The 20,755-nt window shown below is 43.0% G+C and overlaps 1 protein-coding gene across 3 annotated transcripts in view; it reads right to left on the bottom strand.

Annotated features, from left to right (window-relative positions):
* The window catches only part of LOC122710857 (POU domain, class 2, transcription factor 1-like), a 118,741-nt gene that overhangs the window by 37,660 nt on the left and 60,326 nt on the right, over positions 1-20,755 (bottom strand). For all 3 annotated transcript variants that reach the window (XM_043929024.1, XM_043929025.1, XM_043929026.1), the window contains exon 3: positions 19,206-19,424. In XM_043929024.1, coding sequence (XP_043784959.1) covers positions 19,206-19,424 — 219 coding nt within the window. The remainder of the gene's footprint in view (positions 1-19,205; positions 19,425-20,755) is intronic.

The raw sequence follows: 20,755 nt of genomic DNA, 5'->3' as shown, positions 1-20,755 counted from the left end.
TTCATATTATGATGAATTGTAACGAAAATGGACTGTCACGGTAATGAATATCCGTAATTTTTCAAAAATGCCACCAGACGCGGGAAGGGGGAGAGGGCACGGTTACGGGAAACAAGGGGGCGAATTAAAACGGCCGTCGAGGCGTGATGAGTAGATCTCGGGCCTCGATAATTATCGTAGCGTGCAAATATCGATACACCGACCGCTTGGAAGCGGGAAAAACGAGAGAGGAAACGAAGGTGCCCGACGAGGGGGCCCGCCTCTCGAACGAACGACTCAATTGCGCGAAATCGAGTTACTACCTATCGACCCTGGTCAACGAGTAATTAATTAATTCGAGCGCCATTTCGCGCTGCTCGACGGCTGTATATTATTTTACACAGATCCTGAGGGGGGCGAAACGATGTTCGATTTCACCCTTCCTCCGATTCTTCGCCCTCCCTCGCTTCGATTTTTCTCGCTCGAAATGCGCGGCCGCAGAATGGAAAGAAAGAAAGAAACGATTAGAAGAAATTTAATTCTAAAAGTTTGTTAATAACTTTTGTAATTGAAAGGAAATGATTATGGAAGGTTTGTGAAGTAGGGCGAGACGAAACGTATGAGGGGAAAAATTCTTCTTTAAATAGCAATATTTAAAATTTGAACGAGTTTTTCGAAATGATTGTGAACCATTTAAAAATTGTTATTTCTATTGATTTTGACGAATGTAAAGCAAGCAATGTTTTAATGTCGAAAATAATAATTCGAACGAGGAGATTTATATATCGGCACGAATTAAATATTTATATATCGAGAGCATTATTTTTCAAAAACTCTCGTAATGTAGAACGAAATTCATGATATAAAGGGGTAAAAAGGATGGAAAAGATCAAGATCAGAAGATATACCTCGAAAGAGAACGAAAAATTAGAATTTCAAGGAACTTCATAGGAAAAATTAATCTTTTCCATGCTAAATTTAAGACAAGTATAAAAGTATTTTCTTTTCTTTTTTTTCACGATAATCAAAATAATCTGTTAATGCAATCTGATCTTTTCGTTCCACCTTAATGTAAACGTGTAATTAAACTCGAAGTAATAATGAAAAGCGTGGAACATGGTTGGTTCACAGGACAAAAGAACCGTTCGAGCCAACAACACGGCCACAAATTTGTACGAAACTCGAGGAGGATCTGCTCGAGCGCGCTACGAGGGGAGGCTACGTGTTCGCTTAACAAGGAATTCGAGTCATAACGCTTAATTAAGGTACTGTACGAAGTAGGGCCCGCATCCAGGAGAGGGGGGAGGGGAGCGGGAAGGTATGAGGGCCATTGGACCCCAGGATCGTGACCAACCCAGAAGCAGGAACGCGGTCAGATCGGTTGATAACGATCTGATAAGGTGCCCTCCCAAGATTACGAGCGGAGTTTCGTTCGAGCCTCCGCCTCGATGAAACCAGTTTTTCTGCGGGCCCGATTTAATTAGATTTTCCGTGGGATTATCGCCCCCTTACCGCCTTTTTTCTTCTCCTTCTTCTTCTTCTTTTTTTTTTTCTCGAGAAACTTTGTAATTTGCATCGTGAAAGTGGTGGAATTATTCGAAGACGGAATCGAAGATGATTTCGCGATGATTCCTCGCGTTTATTATACCATTACTGGTATATACAGGAACATTTTTTTCTTCGCCCTCTTCTTGCGAAGAATCGATGAAAAAAATCCACCGATATTATGCAAAGCGTGACTGACGTTCGACTTATAGTCTCTATAATTCCATTAAAGTATCGTTATAAGCTTGGAGCACGAATCACCACAAGTGCTCGCTCACATATCTCATAAAAATTTTTCATGAATTTATGAATTTCGATTAGCCCCCCCCCCCCTCCCCCTATCCCACAGTTTGACCAAAAATAAAATTAATCGTTATCGAATATGAAGCGAGGGACGCGTTATGAATAAGATAACGTGAAGGATAACGTTTCTTCCTTCGAGTCAAATTGATAAATTAAGTATGGGATAATGGAGGTGGGAATAGAATCGAAAAGAATGGAAGGGAGTGAGAAATGCAGTGAAAAGTATACAAGGGGGTCGTCGAAGGGAAAGAACGAGGAATTCGAGTGCGTCTACAGGATAATCTGAAGCGTATGGGGAGAGCGCGTAGCTGTACAGGAGCTACAACAAACGAAGGGGGTGGGGAATTTAAAATGGCTGGAGCATCCCTTCTCGACCTAAAAGCAACCCCAATCGTTGCACGCTGGTCTAATCACAGAAAGGGGGTTGGTTTTGCATTTCATACATCCCCCCCCCCTCCCTAACAGGGAATGAACGAGATCCAAACCATCCATCCAATCTTTCGCACAATGGAAAATTCTACTTAAGCTAATTTGATTAATAATGATTAACTAGATAAGAATAGATAAATAAACGTACAATAAAGCATACGATAAAAATTCGATGGAAAGCAGGAAGCATTCGTTCGTGGCCATTAATTCTATTTATGGGAAGATTAGATCGTTGCTTCATGCGGGACATGATATTTTTTTCCATAAAAAAAATTTCCAAGGCAAGATGCGCGTATATACATATATGCTGGTATATTATTATCCATCAAATTCGATATGGGTCCAAGAGGAATGAACGTTGATTCGATTCGGCAAACAAAATCGAAACCCTCGTCGATTAATAACAATAATATTAATAATAATAATAATACTAATAATAATAATAATAATTACATCAATGAGAGAGAGAGAAAGAGAGAGAGACTATACAATCTACCCTCTGCTTTAAGACAAAATAAACATTTCCGCTTACGTATCCGAAAAGTCGGTTTCATTTCCGCGTGCATCTTCCTCTTGCTCCCAAACTGACAAATCCCGACAACCATTTGGCCTTTCAAAACAGTCTCTTAAAAAATACCAATTTTCCCAAGTAACGATGTCCCCCGTGATTTCACGCACCAAAAACGAATATTTTGCCAATAGACGGATAAACAAATATCGCGAACAGTTCATCGATCAGTCTCACTCTCACGATCTTATACATATATACATATATACATATGTACTTGCACCAATTCACCGATCAATTCGATCGAATTCGAGGTTAACGATCGACCGATGCGACAACTTATTCGACAAGATAGATTTGGAAAAACCGGGGGTTCCCTCAACTTGGTCTGCCGGGGGCAACTTGTCTACTGGTGAGCCAGAAGCTGTCCGTTCGCGTTGGTCAGCGCTGCCCCTCTTCTCAGCTGGCCCGTGGGGGTGCACCCCCGCAAACCCTCCGCAAGGCCAACGTGAGGATGAGAAAGAGAGAGAGAGAGAAAGAGAGAGGAGACGAGACAGTCCACTCGTACGTGCCACTCTGGAGCTCAGCTCTCTCTCTCTCTCTTTCTCTCTCTCTCTCCCTCTCTTTCTCTCTCTCTTTCTCGACAGAGGGTACATACATTATCCGCCCCTGATCCTCGATCCCGAACGATCGACTGGCTGTACCGCGCTGAATTATAGAAACGTTCTCTCCCTCTTTCTATCGCCTCTCGATTCTCGTCGGTGGTTGCGTTGCGTCCGCCTTTTAATTTCGGCAGAAAGAGTTTGCCGATGGATCGAGAGTATTGAGAGGATTTGAAACGATTTTTCAACGATTAACGGATGTAATCGCGAAGGGAATTTTGAAATTTTGTATTTTTGTATTCGATTATTGATATGGAGGATGGGGGATGGATTCCACGAATAGGGAATCGAGTGGAGGAACGGGTATCAGCAGTTCGGAAGAGTTCTTGTGCATTCTCTCGCTGTAAATTCCATTTGCTGGTTATATTCCCTTAGCCCTTTCGTTGGAGCGAAGGGTAGCAGGGAGGATAGAAGAGAGAAAGAGAGAGAGAGAGAGGGAGAGGGAGAGGGAAAGAAAAGAACGAAGAAGAAAGAACAACTGCGGCGCAGTTCATCGGAATTTCAGAATGCCTCGCCGGCTGGAGGAGTCATTAAGTCGTAAAACTAGAGAGCAATCTGATGAAGGAGCAAAAAAAAAAAAAAAAAAGAAGAAGAAAAAACATATTTGCGTCCCCGAAGGACCAAATTCGGGGGTGTTGTAAATTCCTCTCATTTTTTTTTTTTTTTCCTTTTTTTTCTCTTCATGCCCTTAAAATTCCAAATGGGCTTTCCATGTTTTGCAAATATCTATCTACATTTCCAAGGGATATCTGCTTGTAAATCTTCTTTTCAGGGAGAAGAGAAATTTCGGAAATTTCGGAAAATCGGCCGTTGATGTTCCGTTGATGTGCTATCTTCGTTTTAAAAATTGATAGAAATATGATGGTGGAAATGTTATTTCGGTCATAGATAAACAAGTTGCCTTTGCGATCTACGCTCTCGCTGTCAGCTGCTTGCTCGTGCTCGTCCTTATTGTAAACGTCGATTGAGCAATTGCGATGGAATTGGCCTTCCCACGGCTTCGTGATATAAATATACGAGCCAGATGACGAGGGAAAAAAGGCAACGAATGGGGCTCAATTATTTTTACACCCGGATCGATCTGCAAATTATTTAATTCGGTTAATTAGTCCATTGGCTTAATTATCGCCGGCATTCGACCGAGGAAATGGGCCAACGCTTCGCTGGGGTTCTAATCAACCAATCAAGCACCTCATTACCAATTTCCCTTATACCGTTATTGCACGCCGTATTTTACTTACTCCCGAGATAACGAAACGAAGGAAAATTTTCTGTTCGAAACGAGGAAACGCGTTTAATGATTAATCTTTATTAAGATGCGGGTGAATTTTTCTTTCTTCTTTTCGTTTTTGACTTTCAGACTACCTTCATATTCCAAATTACACGCTTTTAAATTATTATTACCCTGTGCACGATTTAATCGAATGACGTGGGCGATCTAAAAATAGAACTTCAACTCGTGTTCAAGTTTTCAAGAAGCAAACGAATCGTTTGATCGAAGAATTAACATTTCGATGAAGCATCGATGATTAATACTACTAATTCGTAAAATCTTTTCGCAATCTATACTGAATAAATACGAAATTTCTAATCTTAGATGGATATCTTCGAAACCATTTTAAATCTTGAAACGAGCCAAAGATTCTTCAAATGCAAAGATAAAAGGAGAAACGTAAAAGGAGAAATCCAATTGAAATTCACAATTATTCCATATCCATATTGAATAGGATTAAACGTACGATCGAAAAAAAAGAGAGAGAGACAACAACAAAGAAAATGTGGAAAAAGCATCGAGCCAAGAAAATGGCCCGCATCTCTTGCCCCGAATTCCCTATTCGGTCACGCGACATATATCATTCGTAGTCTCTCCCCGTTCCGAGAGGATCGATCAGGACTCGACGAGAATCGAAGCAAATTTTGGAGAGAAGAGTGGTCATTCCCTGCGAAAGGAAAAGCGCGACGAGGTAACGTGGCCGCGTGAAAGGGCACCACCCACGCTTTCAACAGGAGGGGGAGGGGAGCGCAAGGGGTTCCATTCCGCCGCCCCTATTTTGCAACCACCCCCGTTTGGCCGCCGTTTGCCGTCGATAGTGCATTTGACCAGGGTATTGTCCGGCATCCGAACGGTCCATTGTCGGATTGAATCATCGGCGTCCCGGGCTTGGAATATTCAGGGATGGCCGATGGTCAGTGGCCATTATTGTCGGACAGGCGCGTGTGCGATTTAGGAGGGGTGTGGAAATGTGGACGCACTCGAAAATCTGGAACACTTCGAATTTCTCTGTCTTCTCTGCCTCCCTTCTCCCCTTCCGGGGAGAGGGGGGGGCAGGATTTGAATTATTGGCTTTAATTGTGCCCACGGTAATGGCGCGGGACTGGCAGGACAAATTTCCTGGCGGGGGAAGACGCCAGATTGTTGGAACGGTCGCGTGGCTAACGTTGATTTCTCGAATAATCGAAATTTGTTCAGGAACTGGAACGGACTGGATTTCACGTAGATTAGAGTATCGTTTTTTTTTTTTTGGCACGTTATTTCGATATATATATCCTTTTCAACAAGGAAAAATTTCTCTTTCAATGGGACGGGAAGATAATCTTAAACATCAAGAAGAAGGTGATTGATGATTATTAGAGTGAATCCAATTGGAATATTTTTACCTAATATTCCTCTAAATCGTATATTTGAATATTACAGGTACGATTATACCAATTTTCTACCAATGGATTCTTTTATTGTACGGGGAGGGGTCAAGCTAGGGTGCAACGGACTGTGTCATTGTATAATGGCATTGCCAATACGCCGTGTTTCGTGTTTCCGTCCAGCGGGGTCAGAGGGCAGATTTTCGTTCTGCCAGGGGTCACGTCCATGTGTTTTCCATGAAAACGGGGAAAAACGGGACAAACCGATCGTGCAAACGTAATATTGCTACGACGATGACCTATCCCCCTCCCCTCTACACGCAATTTCCAGGGAGGAAAACGAACGATCCGTAATCCTTCTGAAATCCCATCGAGGAGAATTACGCTTTCTCCACGATTCTCTGGGAATATTCTGACGGAGTAAACGAGAGTAACTGTGGAAACGTAGTCCATCAGCTGCACCTATCATCGAGAAACGTTACAGGCGTAAAAAGGCGTCTTAATGAGTTCATAAGGCTACCTGAGGATAGTGATTTCGATCTTGTGGAAAATGGTGTTCGTCAATCGTATCATGCTAATGTTCCGGAAAGATCTCTGCTAAGACTCTCGTTATGGGGTAGGGCCACGTTCAGGGATACGTGCGATTCTTGTGTCGATCCTTCGGAAATTTTTCGGGATGGTCGGCACCGTTCAATCGGCAAAAAGTGAATTTACATATGTATGCGAGCGAGGGCGAGGGCGAAAGAATGAAAAGGCCAGGTAGATCTGGATGCTAGGCGGAATTTTTAATATTCACAAGCGGTAAGTCTTTGAAGTCTTAGAAACTTCCTCCGCATGGCAGAGGAAGTTTCTTTTGTGCCGTGTAAAAATCGGAGAAGAGCAATCAATAAGAACGATTATAATTATCCCTCTACTAACCAAGGAATTTCCGTTTTCAGAAATGTTTCAACCCTTTTAATTTTAAACTCCTGTAAAGGGATATTACAATTCTTCGAATTTTTTCCCTTGAAGAATATCAATCCTTAAGTATCCATAATTTGAAGAAATGTTCGTACATTATTTTAATTCCACATTTTATCCTTCGATTGAAACATAATTCCATAATTAATGATCAAAAAAACAATAGTCGAAAGCGTTTAAACAAATTGATCAATCTATAACAATTATCTAAATAATTACCTTTCCTTTAAATTGTGAGTGAATGTAGAAGGGTTGAAAATTGTCCATCCAAATCCAAGAAGACAACAAGATCCCGAAGAAACGATTGTACAATGGGCCGTATTAAGAACTGTGAAGACATTTCCGGAAATGAAGGGAAACGAAGAGAAACAGCATCGCAATTAACGATGGAGGCTCGAGGCCCGAAGAAACCCGATAGGCCGTCCATAACCGCATTCCATATGCCGAGGGTTGCCGGCCACCGGCAGGTCCGCGACCCAGGAAGTAGGTAGTAATTTCGGGCACAAGGCCCACCGAAATTAGCAGGCAAAGAGCCGAGAGATGATTTTCCAAAATAACACGTCCCGGCACAATGGCCAGCCAATTTCCCGAGCACCAGCTGCTGCCACCTATCTGATTTATCATCTCGCTTCCCTCGATCACCCCCCGAACGAATGGATCTAGCGATCGATAGATCCCTTTTGTTTCGACGCTCGATGATTAATCGAGCGCATAAGGAAAGGGAATATTCTAAAATATAATGATATCGATGATGCGCTTTTTTTTTTTTTCATTAAGATTATTTTTATTTTATCACGTTTTCGATGATTTTCCTGTTCGAGAGATTTCGTAACGGATGGGAATAATTCGTCGACGTCGGATCAGAAGGATATCTGTGGATACGCAATATAATTAGTAAAAATTACATTTACTTTTTCCTTTTACATCCTAGATCACAAAATCGTATATCATTATACGAAGAATTATTTTGTAATTAGCAAATATTGCTTATCTTCTTATTAAAATTGTATATGATATCTTCTTAATCCTTCGTAATAAAAATACAGCTTATACGAAATGATTCTTATCAATTAAAACTATTTATGCTATGCGCTCCAACGCGATATTATTTATGAGTCGATCTAATATCCGATAAAAAACGCTCGTAAGTATAAAATTTTAATATACAACCTTGTAATTACCTTGTAAACTTAATTAATTACTTGTAAACTTTAATTTGATAAAAAAATACAGGAAGAAGAGAAACCTTTACATACACACACACGTATATATATATATATATATATATATGTAACCTATACGTATCGTGCTTTAAAATTATTGTTTAATTTTATTTTCAAAAACTTTTTTCATTGAAAACACCTATCTCAAACTTACCATCGATTTCTCTGCATAATCATTCTTTATCCCCTTCGAAGAATCGAGAAAAGAAGATGAGAGCAACACGTTCGTAAACGTGTAGATTGTTCGTCTCGTGGAAGGAATGCGAGCAGATGGGGGAGGAAGGGGAGGGGGAGGTCGAGAGGGGGTTGTTCAATCGGTTATTGATTGGAAATGTAAGCTGGCAGAGGGTGGAACCAGTACAGCAACGACCCGACAGATGGCCATTGGTCAGCGCGTCCGCGTGTCCAAGTTTGCCAATCGAGGGAACAAGTTCGACTTCGTGCTCGAAATTATTAAATCTCCTCCTACGAAACTTGCACAGTCTCGAATTCCATCGATGACACCTGTCGACGTCGCGATTCCACCCACAAGTATGATTTCTCTCCCCCCTTTCTCGCGAATGATCAAACCGAGAAAGCCTTCTTATCTATCATCACCCGATCTATCGAGATTCCTACCTAAAATCGACCATCTGCCACGTTCGACCAGAGAAGTGTGTACACCTCTTCTTCTCGTGCTCGAAGGTGGCGATTCGCTGCGAAGGGTCAGAAGGGTGCAAAGGGTCGATCGAACACGGGGAAATATAATCGGCCAACGATCGTTTTGCCTAGCCTATTGTGAAACGTCATTTTATCCCGCGTTTTCCTCGGTTGGCGTTGGAAGAAAAAAAGAAAAAAAAGAAGAGAATGGATCCCTCCTTCCCCTCCACTTCGTTCGAGACCTCGGCGAACGTTCATCCTCCTCCTCGTTGGAACCGCGGCACAGGAATCGCCGCACCACCGCCTCCGAGCGCTATACAGCTCGGGCTCCCTCGCATCCCCCGGGCAATCTTTTCAATTTAAAGTCAAGCATTATGGCTTAAATTGCATTATGGTTTCCTTCCCCACGAAGAAGAAGGTAGGAACCGAGAGCAACGAAGGGCGGCTCCTTGTAAGCAAGACTCAATCACGCCGCTTAACCTCTGACCCTGCAGCCCGACCGGGCGCACACGCGTACATTTATACATATATATATATATATATATGTGTATCGACGCGTATACGCATGCACATATACGAGCGATTCGTTCAATTCATCTCCACGTTTGGCCACGATGGACTTCACGTGGAGCGCACGTGTGTGTATGTATAGAGGATAGGTGGATGTATGAGTAGATCTTGTTGCATCACGCGCATCGTCGTCGCGGTGTTCGCGAAATTAACCATGAAAACCTGTCTGGCAGCGCGCTCCCTACGTGCGAACACTTCGTCAAACCCTCTCGCGGCAGTCGGCGTTTAACGACTGTTGGAAGAGGTGCTTGGTCCCGTGAGATGTCCCCTCCCTCCGATGGTGTTGTTAATCTTGCAAAAATTCCAGACTTTTGAATAGATTTTTCTTTTGTTCCTCCTTCTCTCTCTCTCTCCCTGCTTTTCTCAATCAGATGTTAATCTTTAATTTTCCTCGAGTGAACATTTTGAAACGGGAGGAAGATTTTCTCGATGAATTTTCAAGATGAAATTGTTGTAAATGAAATTGGCTCGAGAAATTTGGATACGCGGAACAGAAAGAAAATCGATGAATAGAAAGATTGTGCGCGCAAGAGGCGCGAGTCACTCGATAAGCAGCCATATACACGCTCGGCTAATCCAACGGCGAATGAATGAAACGACCCAACCCAGGATGGACCTTGAACTTCGCGTTGCCGGGGAAAAAAAGTCACTGCTCCCCCTCGCGCGCCACCTCGAGCCGCCGTAATAACGCGTTCCTCGCTGTCCGTAAGGCGTGTAACAAACACTCGTGCCCCTCTCGCCTCTTTCGCTTTTTCCCTTTTTCGCGTATTACGTTATCGCGCCTGCATTTATCACGTCGCGCGCCACTCCCCCCCGATAAGCATCGAATTCGAATTTTCGTAAAGAAAATTTCACATTGGAAAGATTTTGCACAAACGTGCAAAGTTCGAAACTCCAATCTTCCGTAAATATCACCAAACTTTAAATCAAGATGCGTGTATCTTCTCCGCGTTAACGTCTCAATTTTCGATCCACAAGGCGAGACACCTGCAACTTCGATCTAAAATGCGTGCAAATAAAATCCATTAAATCGTGCCCAAGCATCTGCGCCTCGCCCCAAAAATCCCCACCCTTTACTCCCTTCCTCCCTTCGAAGGGAAGCCGAACGCTTGAAAATTGAAAAAAGAAAAGAAACGAAAAAAATACTCGAGAAACCAAAGACACCTGTTCGACCCGTTGGAAAAGTAAATGGCGCGAAATCGGGTTGAACGAGGAGGAAAGCTCGAGTTCACGCGGGGGAGGGGAGCGTGATCACGCGGACGGACGTGGAAGCATCTCCTTATCGTCCGCGTTCTTAGCGGCCAATCCTTAAGTAATATATTTCTCGGGGGTAATTGCAGGCAGCGATTTCGTGCGGCTCGTTCGAGATCCGCCAAGATACGTGCGATGCCGCTGTACCGTGTATTGCACGTGCAAAAGCACGAGAGAGGGGAGGGGAGAGAGAGTAGTGGAAAGAGATATCGGAAGAGGTATACACGGTAGGTTGCACGCGTACGATACTTACTTACGTGTCTACCTATTCGACGTAGGTAAGACACACTCCTGACCGTTTCGCATCCCGGTGAAGCGAGACGGAGGGAGGTTAAGAACCGACCGAAGGAGGAAAGTTTAAGAAACGAGGAACGAAACGAAACGGGGAGGGAGGGAGAGGAGAGAGAGAGAGAGAGAGAGAGAGGGAGGGAGAGGAGACGGTGTGTGTACGATCGGGGGGAAGGGTCAGGTACGAGGGGGAGGGGAGACGAGAAGAAGGAAGAGGAGAGCGTACTGATAGAGCGTAACTGACTTCTTGGCCGGTGCATATTACCGGGCTGTTAGAGGGCGGAGCCGGCTGATGAGTTAGCAACGTATTGACTTTATAATAATCACGTTAGCCGGTCCACCGTGATCCCTTGGTATTACGCGGTGCTTCGCGCCGATTCACGTACCGGGTGATTCCTTTCCTCGTGGAAAATGAGAAATCCAAATAAATCCCTTGGCCGGGGCAAGAAAGGAAAGAGTAAATTCTCTTTCTCTCTGTTTCTCTCTCTCTCTCTCTCTTGGGAGAGTATTTATTGGCTCGCGCATAAATATTTTCAGCATATCGATAAATCTTGATCAATAAACGGTAGTAGCCTCGTTTCGAGACGCGGCCGAGACGAGAGGCGCAAGAAAACCATGGCCCCATAAATCAACGCTCGTTCTAAAGAAAACGAATTCTGGAATACGATGGTCGGCCGCGATCATTAATATTAACGCCGTCCGGCGATCGGCCGCGAAATTGCGTTACTCGATTTGGCAGAGGCCAGTTTTCGTCCTGGGATCGTGCGTCGAGTCACGGAGCCACGATTGATCCAGTGATAGGAATTAGCCGTTCTTCGAACGAACGTTTGGAGAGGATGGACGGAAGGGCTCCCCCCCTCCCCTTGCCGGCCTCCGTGGCTTAATTAGTAGCTCGACTTTATCCTCGACTTCTCTTTGGACAGAGGCTGTCAGATCAGGAGGAGGAAACACGTGAGAGGTTCGGGTAGTTACGTATTCACGCGCATCCGCTAGGAAACTTGGAAAGATGGACAGCGTTGCGCTAGATTCGTTCTTTTTCGATCTTTGCATGCAATGCATAATTGCTAGACAGTTTCGATGCGATCGACTCGCTTTTTCTCTACCTTCTTTACGAGAATCGGATCGTTTGCAAAAGATCTCGTATCTTGTGACGAAATAAAGTCATCAGACGCGTGCATGGAGCCACAGTCTTTATCCGTGGCGTTAATCGTGGCAAGAAAATAATCGATCTTCAGTTTTTCCTTCGCTCGTTATTAAATAGAGGCCTCGACAATCACGATTTTAATAACTGACGATATTGCGTTTCCCGTCAGATGCTCGTGAACACGATAATTTATCGTCCCCTCGATCGCGACGATTCCAAGATGATTCGAGACATCGTTTGAAGATTCATAAGATCTTCTCTGGGTTTTCTTTTTTTTCCTCGACGAAAGGATGTTTTTGCCGAGGAATTGAGATGAAAGGGGAACAAAGTTGCAAATTGCTTTTGTATCGCCCGGTACACGAGAGGCGGCTCGCCGCGGCCAACGGATCGCGCTGACCTCCAATCTCACCTCAATTTGCCTACACGCCGCCATTTGCGTCAGCGGGAACGGGCGAGCGGCCTATCTAAAATTATGATCTGGAAAAAAATCTCCCTCGGCTAGCTCGGTGCCTCGCGAGCCGGCGTAATCGATTAATTATGGTAAATCGCGTGCTATTATAAATTTTTGGGGGTAATCGGGGAGGAGATCCTCCTTTTTTTCCCTCCCAAGATATATAATCCAAGATGGTTGAAAATCACCAGTTAAATTTTGATTGTATCAACGTTTATCCTCTTTCCTTCATTTTTCGAGACTTCGAATATTTCGAGTTGAAATATTTTAATTTTTTGATCGAAGTTAGGAAACCTCGTATAAATAACGTATACTACTAATTGCGACAAAATTATAATCAACGATATAAATATGATCTCTAAGATTCGTAAGTATAATAAAACTATTGCCAATAATATCGATACTAATGTGCCTATTATACAAATTCTACAAAACAGTCTAGTTTATTTTCTAACAAGGATTTTCTCTCTAACGTATTTCGAAACGAATACCAGATATTTAATGAAATACAAGAATCTCGATGATGCAAAAAAAAGAAAAGATGCGAACAACGAGAACGATGTTTCTAAAGGAAAAAGAGGAAGGACACGGGAGAAAAATCACGAGAGGAAAATAAATAATTGCAAGGAATGACCACGTCTCTGTCGTGGTCTGATTAACTGTTTAATCAACTTAACCGATGTAAAGCACGTCCCGTGCAAGGACTTGTCGAAACCGTTATCGTTTATAGCCCCCATGCTAATTTGCGGCGCTGCAGCTGTTCTCGCCTCGAACGGCGAGAATCCACGCGACCGCCTCGAGCTCTCTGTCGCAACGCAACGTCTCTCCGAGCTTATTAAAACGGGTTATCAATTACCACCTTCTGCATCTCATTTTTTCCCGGCAAGGCGATCACAACGCGCGTGAAACTGGCGTAAGATCTCTAGCGGATGCAACGATGGTGGACCATCGTCGATCTTTTCTTCTCTCCTAGAGACATGAGTCACCAGTTTGCTAGTTTACCTACTCCACTGCAATTGTGCAAAGATTCATTTCGCTTCGATTCACTCGTTTCGCTGTGAAAAAACGGTGTCTTTCTAACCGTGTCATGCCATCGTTGACCATAACTTCTTCGCGCTCTCCTCGCGAAGGATTTCGAACAAGTTCGAACAAGTTCGAACGTGTTTAAACCTGTCCGATTTGACGCTCTACGATCTCTACTTTTCTTTTTTTTCTTTTTTTCCAAAAAAGATCTTACAAGGATCGACTTCGTGGTAAACTCGAAAGATTTTAAATATGAAACGACGATCATCTTATGATTTAATTAAACGTTTCATTTTCTCTTCTTTAACCTGCGTTACTTCGCAAACATGTTTCAGAGAAAATTCTTCCTTCCAAGCGTGATACCATTATCCTCAGAACATCCAGCTTCGCGATTAAACGAATTTTCTAGCGCGTTTCATCGTGCGAGAACGATGGAAAGAGAGAAAGAAAGAGAGGAGGGGGGAGAGAGAGAGCTTTCAGCGCAGTTCGAAACAATTCGCCTGGCCATAAAACTTGGGCGCAACTTCGGTCACTATAAATCCGGACTCTTAACTGCGTGACGATAAATCACATAACTTATATGAGGAAAAAGAGAAAGAGAGAGAAAGAGAGAGAGAGAGAGGCGATTGGCCAGCGGAAACTGCGAAACTCGCCGCGTAGATCTTTCCCTTCGATTCTCGTCTCGAAATTCCTACGTAAGGGATCGATCCTCGGACCCGTGGCCGCTTCCTCCACCTCCTCCTCCTCCTCCTCCTCCCCTCCTGCTCCTCGTTCCGCGATGAAAGCGACGCCAGCAGCGCGCAAAGGATATTTCTGTGCTGGCAAGACGCGGCCAGTTAAATCAGAATTCAATTTGAACGACGTTCGAGCTGGGAGATCCCCATAGAAGATACGAAATATTCATGGCGAGAATACTTTATCCGTTGTTATTCTTAGGCCACGGCCATACGGCCTTCCATAAATACATTGCGCCCCGCGACGATCATTCAGCAGCTTTCCCTGCTGATCTTATATTACCATACTTCTCGAAAGAAATTTAGAATACACGTGTTATTTACAAAGAATCTTGTAATCTTCGGATTGTAAAATCTGTACGTGAAACACTGTGCATAATTATCCGTGCCCACTGTAGTAATTAATTTTTCTAATCGTTATTTATATCAAGAAACTTTCAATTCTTCGATCAGCTGATTTCAAGTAGTTGTATTTATACGTTTTTTAATTTCTTTTTTCTAAAGAGATTTTTTCTTTTCGATACGCAAAAATGATAAAGATCTCGTTGAAGATGTTGAAATTTCTTCTTACTTGCGTCTTCCATCTCGAATAAAAAAATATATCAAATCTTTCCATTCCAGGATAAATTCTTTTCAACAAATGATCGATCGTCCTCGAAAAATCGTCCTCCTCACACGAATCGACTGCAAAAGTCGATTTTCCAAAAGTCGATCGAAAAGTGTGGATTCCCCCGTGACACGGCGCGAACAGGCCTGATCGATTTAACGCCAAATGTCGCCGTGTTTTACACGCGGCAATAATGGTCGAAATCTATGTAGCCAATATTTCACGAGCCACCCTTTCTCTTCCCTCGCGCCACCGTATATGAAACGTCCGCGTACGCGTAACCGTTGGTTATTGGCTCGCATATGGCCGCTGCTCGATATTTCAAACTGCACGATAAAAAAAATACGAGACACGAAACGTTTTTTCGTCCTCGCCTGAAAAATAGTCAAAGAAACAATTTCTTCAACTCGATCGAAATGTAATTCGATACCGTGTCAAATTATTATCCTCAATTAAATATCTCGATTCGAATAAACAATGATACGTGATAATTTTACTACGAATCTTATATTTTCTTACAGTGAACAATAATTCTCAAGTAATTCTTTTTCTACTCGATTAACGCAATATAAAATATATATATATATATATCATATTCTATTTAAAAATTGATGTTAATTAATTAAGAACAGAGAAGAATATGTGTTTTCTATCCAACTTTTAGCGTGGAATAAAAGAGGGGGAGGGATTGGCACGCGAGATAATTTGGCCAAGGTTGGCCGAATAAACGGAATTTAAATACCTACGGAAGGAAGAGGGCGATCCGAGGGGGAAGAGTGATAGTCCCTGGGGAGAGATACATCGGAGAACGGCAAGAAAGGATCCTTCCGTAACCGGACAGCGTAATTTACACGCTACGAGACTACGTTACACAGTTCACCGACTTCAAAGATTACTTTTTAAAAGGCGCTTGTTCGCAATTCCTCTTCTCGCTCCATCTTCCTCTCTCTCTAAAATACGATCGATTAATCTTACATCTCTCGCACGACAATTCATACATATATATATATAATTTTTACAAGTTGGTCGTAGCTCGTAGGAATATCATTTTTATAATAAAGTAGGGGTAAATGTCGCGCGACCCCTCTTCCCTTCTAATTATTCCCGTGATTTATAGCTTTCCTCGTAGCATCAGTTTTTTGGGGGTTGGTACAGGTCCGAGAGGCCTGAAAGGATCATCGTTTCGACACATGTCCACGGTGGGTTGATACACACAACGTTTTAGGGTTGCGGGTCCCTCATTCTTCAAAAACCGGCCGGTGCATATGTCGGCGCAAGAAACATAATGTTATCAAGCTGTCCGGCAGAGAGGCGAGCAGCGAAAGAGAGGAGGGAAACCCTTGGGGAACCTCGTCCTCCACTTCTCGTCCTTATTGATATACCGAATAAACACACTTGGCAGCTAGGATAGCGTTGCGAGGCAAATAGACTCGGAAGGACCTCGCCTCTTTGCCCTGTATCCTCCCCCTTAAAGCGGAGGCTACGATCGAAATGTCGTTCCTAGTCTTTCCTCTCTCTCTATCTCTCTCTCTCTCTCTCTCTCCCCTAAATGTTATTAGATAAAAATAATATGTCGAGAAATCCACGAAAGTCGAGGATTCAATCTGAGAATTCTGGATTCAAAAGTTTTGCTAATTATTAATCAAGCGTCTATAATAATAATTCGTAGAAGCGTAGCTCCCCTGATTTGATTTCTGAACATATCGAAATTAATTCAGCCTTAAACAAACACGTTTAAAATTACCTAATACCTTAATTTAAAAAAGAAAATCCTATCGATTCGTATCTTAATTTTATACGAAACGCATGAAATTCAAAGAGTCCAATGAGCATGATTTCTAAACTAAAATAATGAAAATAACTATTGCTAAGTTGTCAAAATCGAATTCAGAGATAATACAATTTAATTTCATACGAGAAATACGAGATTTTATCGTCCACCCTTGGATCCCTAAACGCTTTCACTTAAATTAATAAAGATTAAGATAATAATCGACGAAATACAAACTTGAAGAATTATTTTTTAGAAAGGAATATCAAAGCTCGTACATTCCGCTCTATAACAAACTCTAATAAACTCTAAACTAATCGAATTTAATTCTAAAAATTATCACCTACATTCGTTCGTTCCTTTCGAAAGAAGAAAAATAAAGAGAGAGAGAGAGAGAAAGAAGTGGGAAAGAACGCATTATTACCCGTCTCATGGACAGAGGCACGAAACATCATCCACGATACAAATCACCCACTCCCCCCGTTACCAATCAAACGTTACGTCGTTTACAACCGCGCTTCTTTCAACCCTTATCGATCGCCGCCCTTATCGAGTCCCGGCGCATCTTGTCCAGCGGCGGCTCGACGGTAAATAAAGATGGCCGGTTTTTCCCATCGGCTCGCACACACGCACCCCCACCGGCTCCATCGTCCGTGTGCTCGCCGGCCAGACGGTTTTAAATTCCGCGAGTCAAAGCGATGTTTGACATGGAAATGTTGAACGATGCATTAAACATGCCGCTTCCTCTCTTTTCCACGGGAAAAGGAAGAGGGAATCGGCCCTCCTCGCCCTCCTCGCGACTACTATCGCTACCAGGAGAAAGAGGGCCCCTCCCTCCTCCTCCTCCTCCTCCTCGATTCTATTGTTCGAGCAATGTTTATTTAAGCAAAACGAAAGGAGCCACCGTTCCAACGTGGTGGGTGAATCCGACTTCCTCGAGCGAGCCGGTGGACCGGCTTCCGGTTCGGATCGATAGCGGCGCTACGCGATGCCGCACTTTCAGCGCAACGCCTCCAGCCATTCCACCGATTATTCCATATCCCCCCTTGCTACCTCCTCCCACCGTGCTTTTTAATCACGCGTCCGTTTAGAATCGGTCGTGTGGAAATCGATCACATCTTCGCCTTCTTTCCAATGTAACCAAAGATATTCGGATACATGAATCGTTTGACTTAAAATCTTCTATATCTTCTATATCTTCTATATCTTCGAGGCAAATGTTACATTGTCAAGAATAGCTAGATGTTCAGGTGTGTTGTTTTTCTTAGCACAATTATTATACGATGAAATCTTAGAAATTTATTCTTCCTTCGGTCCACACGTTTAAATGATTACCATTAATTATTACGATTCTTGGGATTAAATTAACTTTCGAATGTAAAGATATTCGGACATATGATTCGTAACAATCGTTTGACTTAAAATCTTCTATATCGAGGCAAATGTTACACTGTCAAGAGTAGTTAGGTGTTCACGTGTGTTGTTTTTCTTGGCACACGCGCAATTATTATATGAAATCTTAGAAATTTATTCTTCCTTCGCTCCACACGTTTAAATGATTACCACAATTATTACGATTCTTGGGATTAAATCGAAATTGAGACACGGCGACATCGGATCTCGCTATAAATTAATATCAACGAGGACGAGATAAAGTTTGATTTGATTTAATGAATTCAGTGACGCAAAGATTGTTAAACTGTTATCGTTGGCAATTATTGAATTGGCGCGATTGAATACGGGGGACGCGAGGATCGCGAATCGAGGAATCGGGCGAGGCTGTCGAGGGTCGGAAGCGAAAGCACCTGCGAGGAGCAATTTCGATGGGCCTTCTTCCCCTAAAAGGAACTTCCCTCCGCCCATTGTCCGGCAAATGACATCAAGCTTATTGCATTATTTAAAGAGCACCCGCTTTAAGGCAGCTTTAAGCCGCTGACCCTCCCGCTTTTTCGGAGTGCCACCACCGCCACCGAGCTCTCCTTTCTCTTGGATCGCGACCCAACCCGATCTTATCGCGTATTTGCAAGCATAAGTTATTCGGATTTGCCCCCGTCGTTTTATCCATCCGCGCCGCCCACTTAACGTATCCGTAATGAAATTTTTGTATAATTTTTACGGATGATTATTCACAGTTATGGTATTCGACAAAAGAATCCGTCCCTGGATATTTCTTTCTTTCTCACATTTATCATACCATCTACATTCCCACATACATTCGCGACATATGTATAATTCAACGGATTAAATGGAAGCGACGTTACTTCACCAAAAGATTCGATCCAAGAAGAAGCGGATAGTTATAAGTACAAAATAATCGATAATTCGTGACAAAAATCGGTGACGAATTAACGACGAATTTCTTGAATATAATTAAAATAACGAATCCAGATACTTTTTTCTTTTTTTTTTTTTTTTTTTTCATTACCAATCGTAAGAATATACGTAAGAATTTTGAGTAAAAATTAAGTTACTACTCACCAGGAGAAATTCCAAGCTTCACGTGGAGGCTGCTAGGGCTTCTGTGATCGGGAGTGGTCACGGGAGCGGCAATGGGTGGTGACAGGTGGGGGTGTGCCAGTGCTCCACCACCTGTCGTTGTCGTGGTAGTCGTGGTGGTGCAGGGGTTTAGGGGTGAGGTCCTCTTGAAAGACTGTTCGGTCCGCCACGCAACCTCGTTATCGCCTATCCAAAGTTTGCCTGGAAAAAAATTACACAGAAATGATCAACGAACGAATATCTATTCTCTCAAATCAATCGATCGTAACAATTTTTATTTTCGCACGTTTGTCGATTCGAAGGTGCATTCGCTTTAGAAATATTATTCCTATATATATATATAGGTAAGAGTTATCGAGCATCAGAATCAAATTGCGAGAGAAGTCGGCGAAACAAATTTCCCCCTCCCTCTCCCCTTGTATTAATATAACGCTACGACCCTTGTGTCTGCGCAGAAAATGGCTTCTCTCCCCTCACGAGTCTCGCGTAATTAGCAACCCTCCGGATCCCCTATCCCTATGCCACTTTTCCCGACTTTTCCCTCGTTTCCCTTAATTTCTGGGAACAATACCGGCCTCTGGATGTTGATCCAGCGTTCGCAGTGTCTAATTACACCCCTCCCCTCCCCCCATCGTAATACCGCGAGACGTATCGAATTTTTCTTTCATTCTCGGAATGGAAAAGCGACGGGTGGAATATCAAGTGGAAACTTTATCCTATTTTTTTTTTTTTTTTTAAGCGATCAATTTTTATCTCGATATCCCTTTCTTCTTCCACAATACACACCCTTTAAACTTTAAACTTGCTTGCTCCGATCGTGTGTAATATTTTTCCAATTATTGTTATTATTATTATTATTATTATTATTATTATTATTATTCTGCTTCTCGAAATTATTTTTATTATTATTATTACTATTGCCGTATATTCCATCCCCAAAATCTCGTGGAAAGAGTCGGGATTTCCTCGCCCCACGCGCAAATATCGTTCGTGAGACGTGAGTCAGCCCCGGCATTATTTGCTCGATGAATGATTTAGTCTCTAGGCCTGTCTTCTTCCATCTCGCGCCCCTCGCTAACGAGGGCGAGAAAGCGAACTTCCCGTAGTACGAGCAAAGAGGAGGAGGAGGGGGAGGAGGAGGAAGAAGAAGAAGAAGAAAAGGAGGAGGAGGAGGAAGACAAAAACGGAGGGTGGAAAGCCTGGAGAGAGATCCATCGCGTGGATATTCGAAGGGTGGCCGAGGAAATTCGCGGGAAAGGAAAGGAAAGGAAGGAAACTGAAAGGAAGGAGGAGAGGAGAGGAAAGTGTAGCTGGCGCTAACTAAGGGCGTCGGCTAATCAATATCATCAGAGAATGGCCGCTGACCTCGAGTGCCGGCCTCCAAGCCCGACCCTCCATTCTTCCCTCCATAGTTGCAATAGGATAGGAAGGGATCGAATCATTTTTCATCCATTTCTTCTTCGTGGAATCTCGAATTTCCGTGAATTTACATCAATTAACGGAATGGAGAGAATAATTAACAATGAGGAATT

This window comes from Apis laboriosa, unplaced genomic scaffold, assembly GCF_014066325.1.
Source record: "Apis laboriosa isolate Shangri-la unplaced genomic scaffold, ASM1406632v1 scaffold158_cov153, whole genome shotgun sequence".
In the NCBI taxonomy this organism is placed as follows: Eukaryota; Metazoa; Arthropoda; class Insecta; order Hymenoptera; family Apidae; genus Apis; species Apis laboriosa.
Note: the sequence above shows the minus strand (reverse complement) of the source record. Positions and strands in the feature narration are given on the sequence as shown.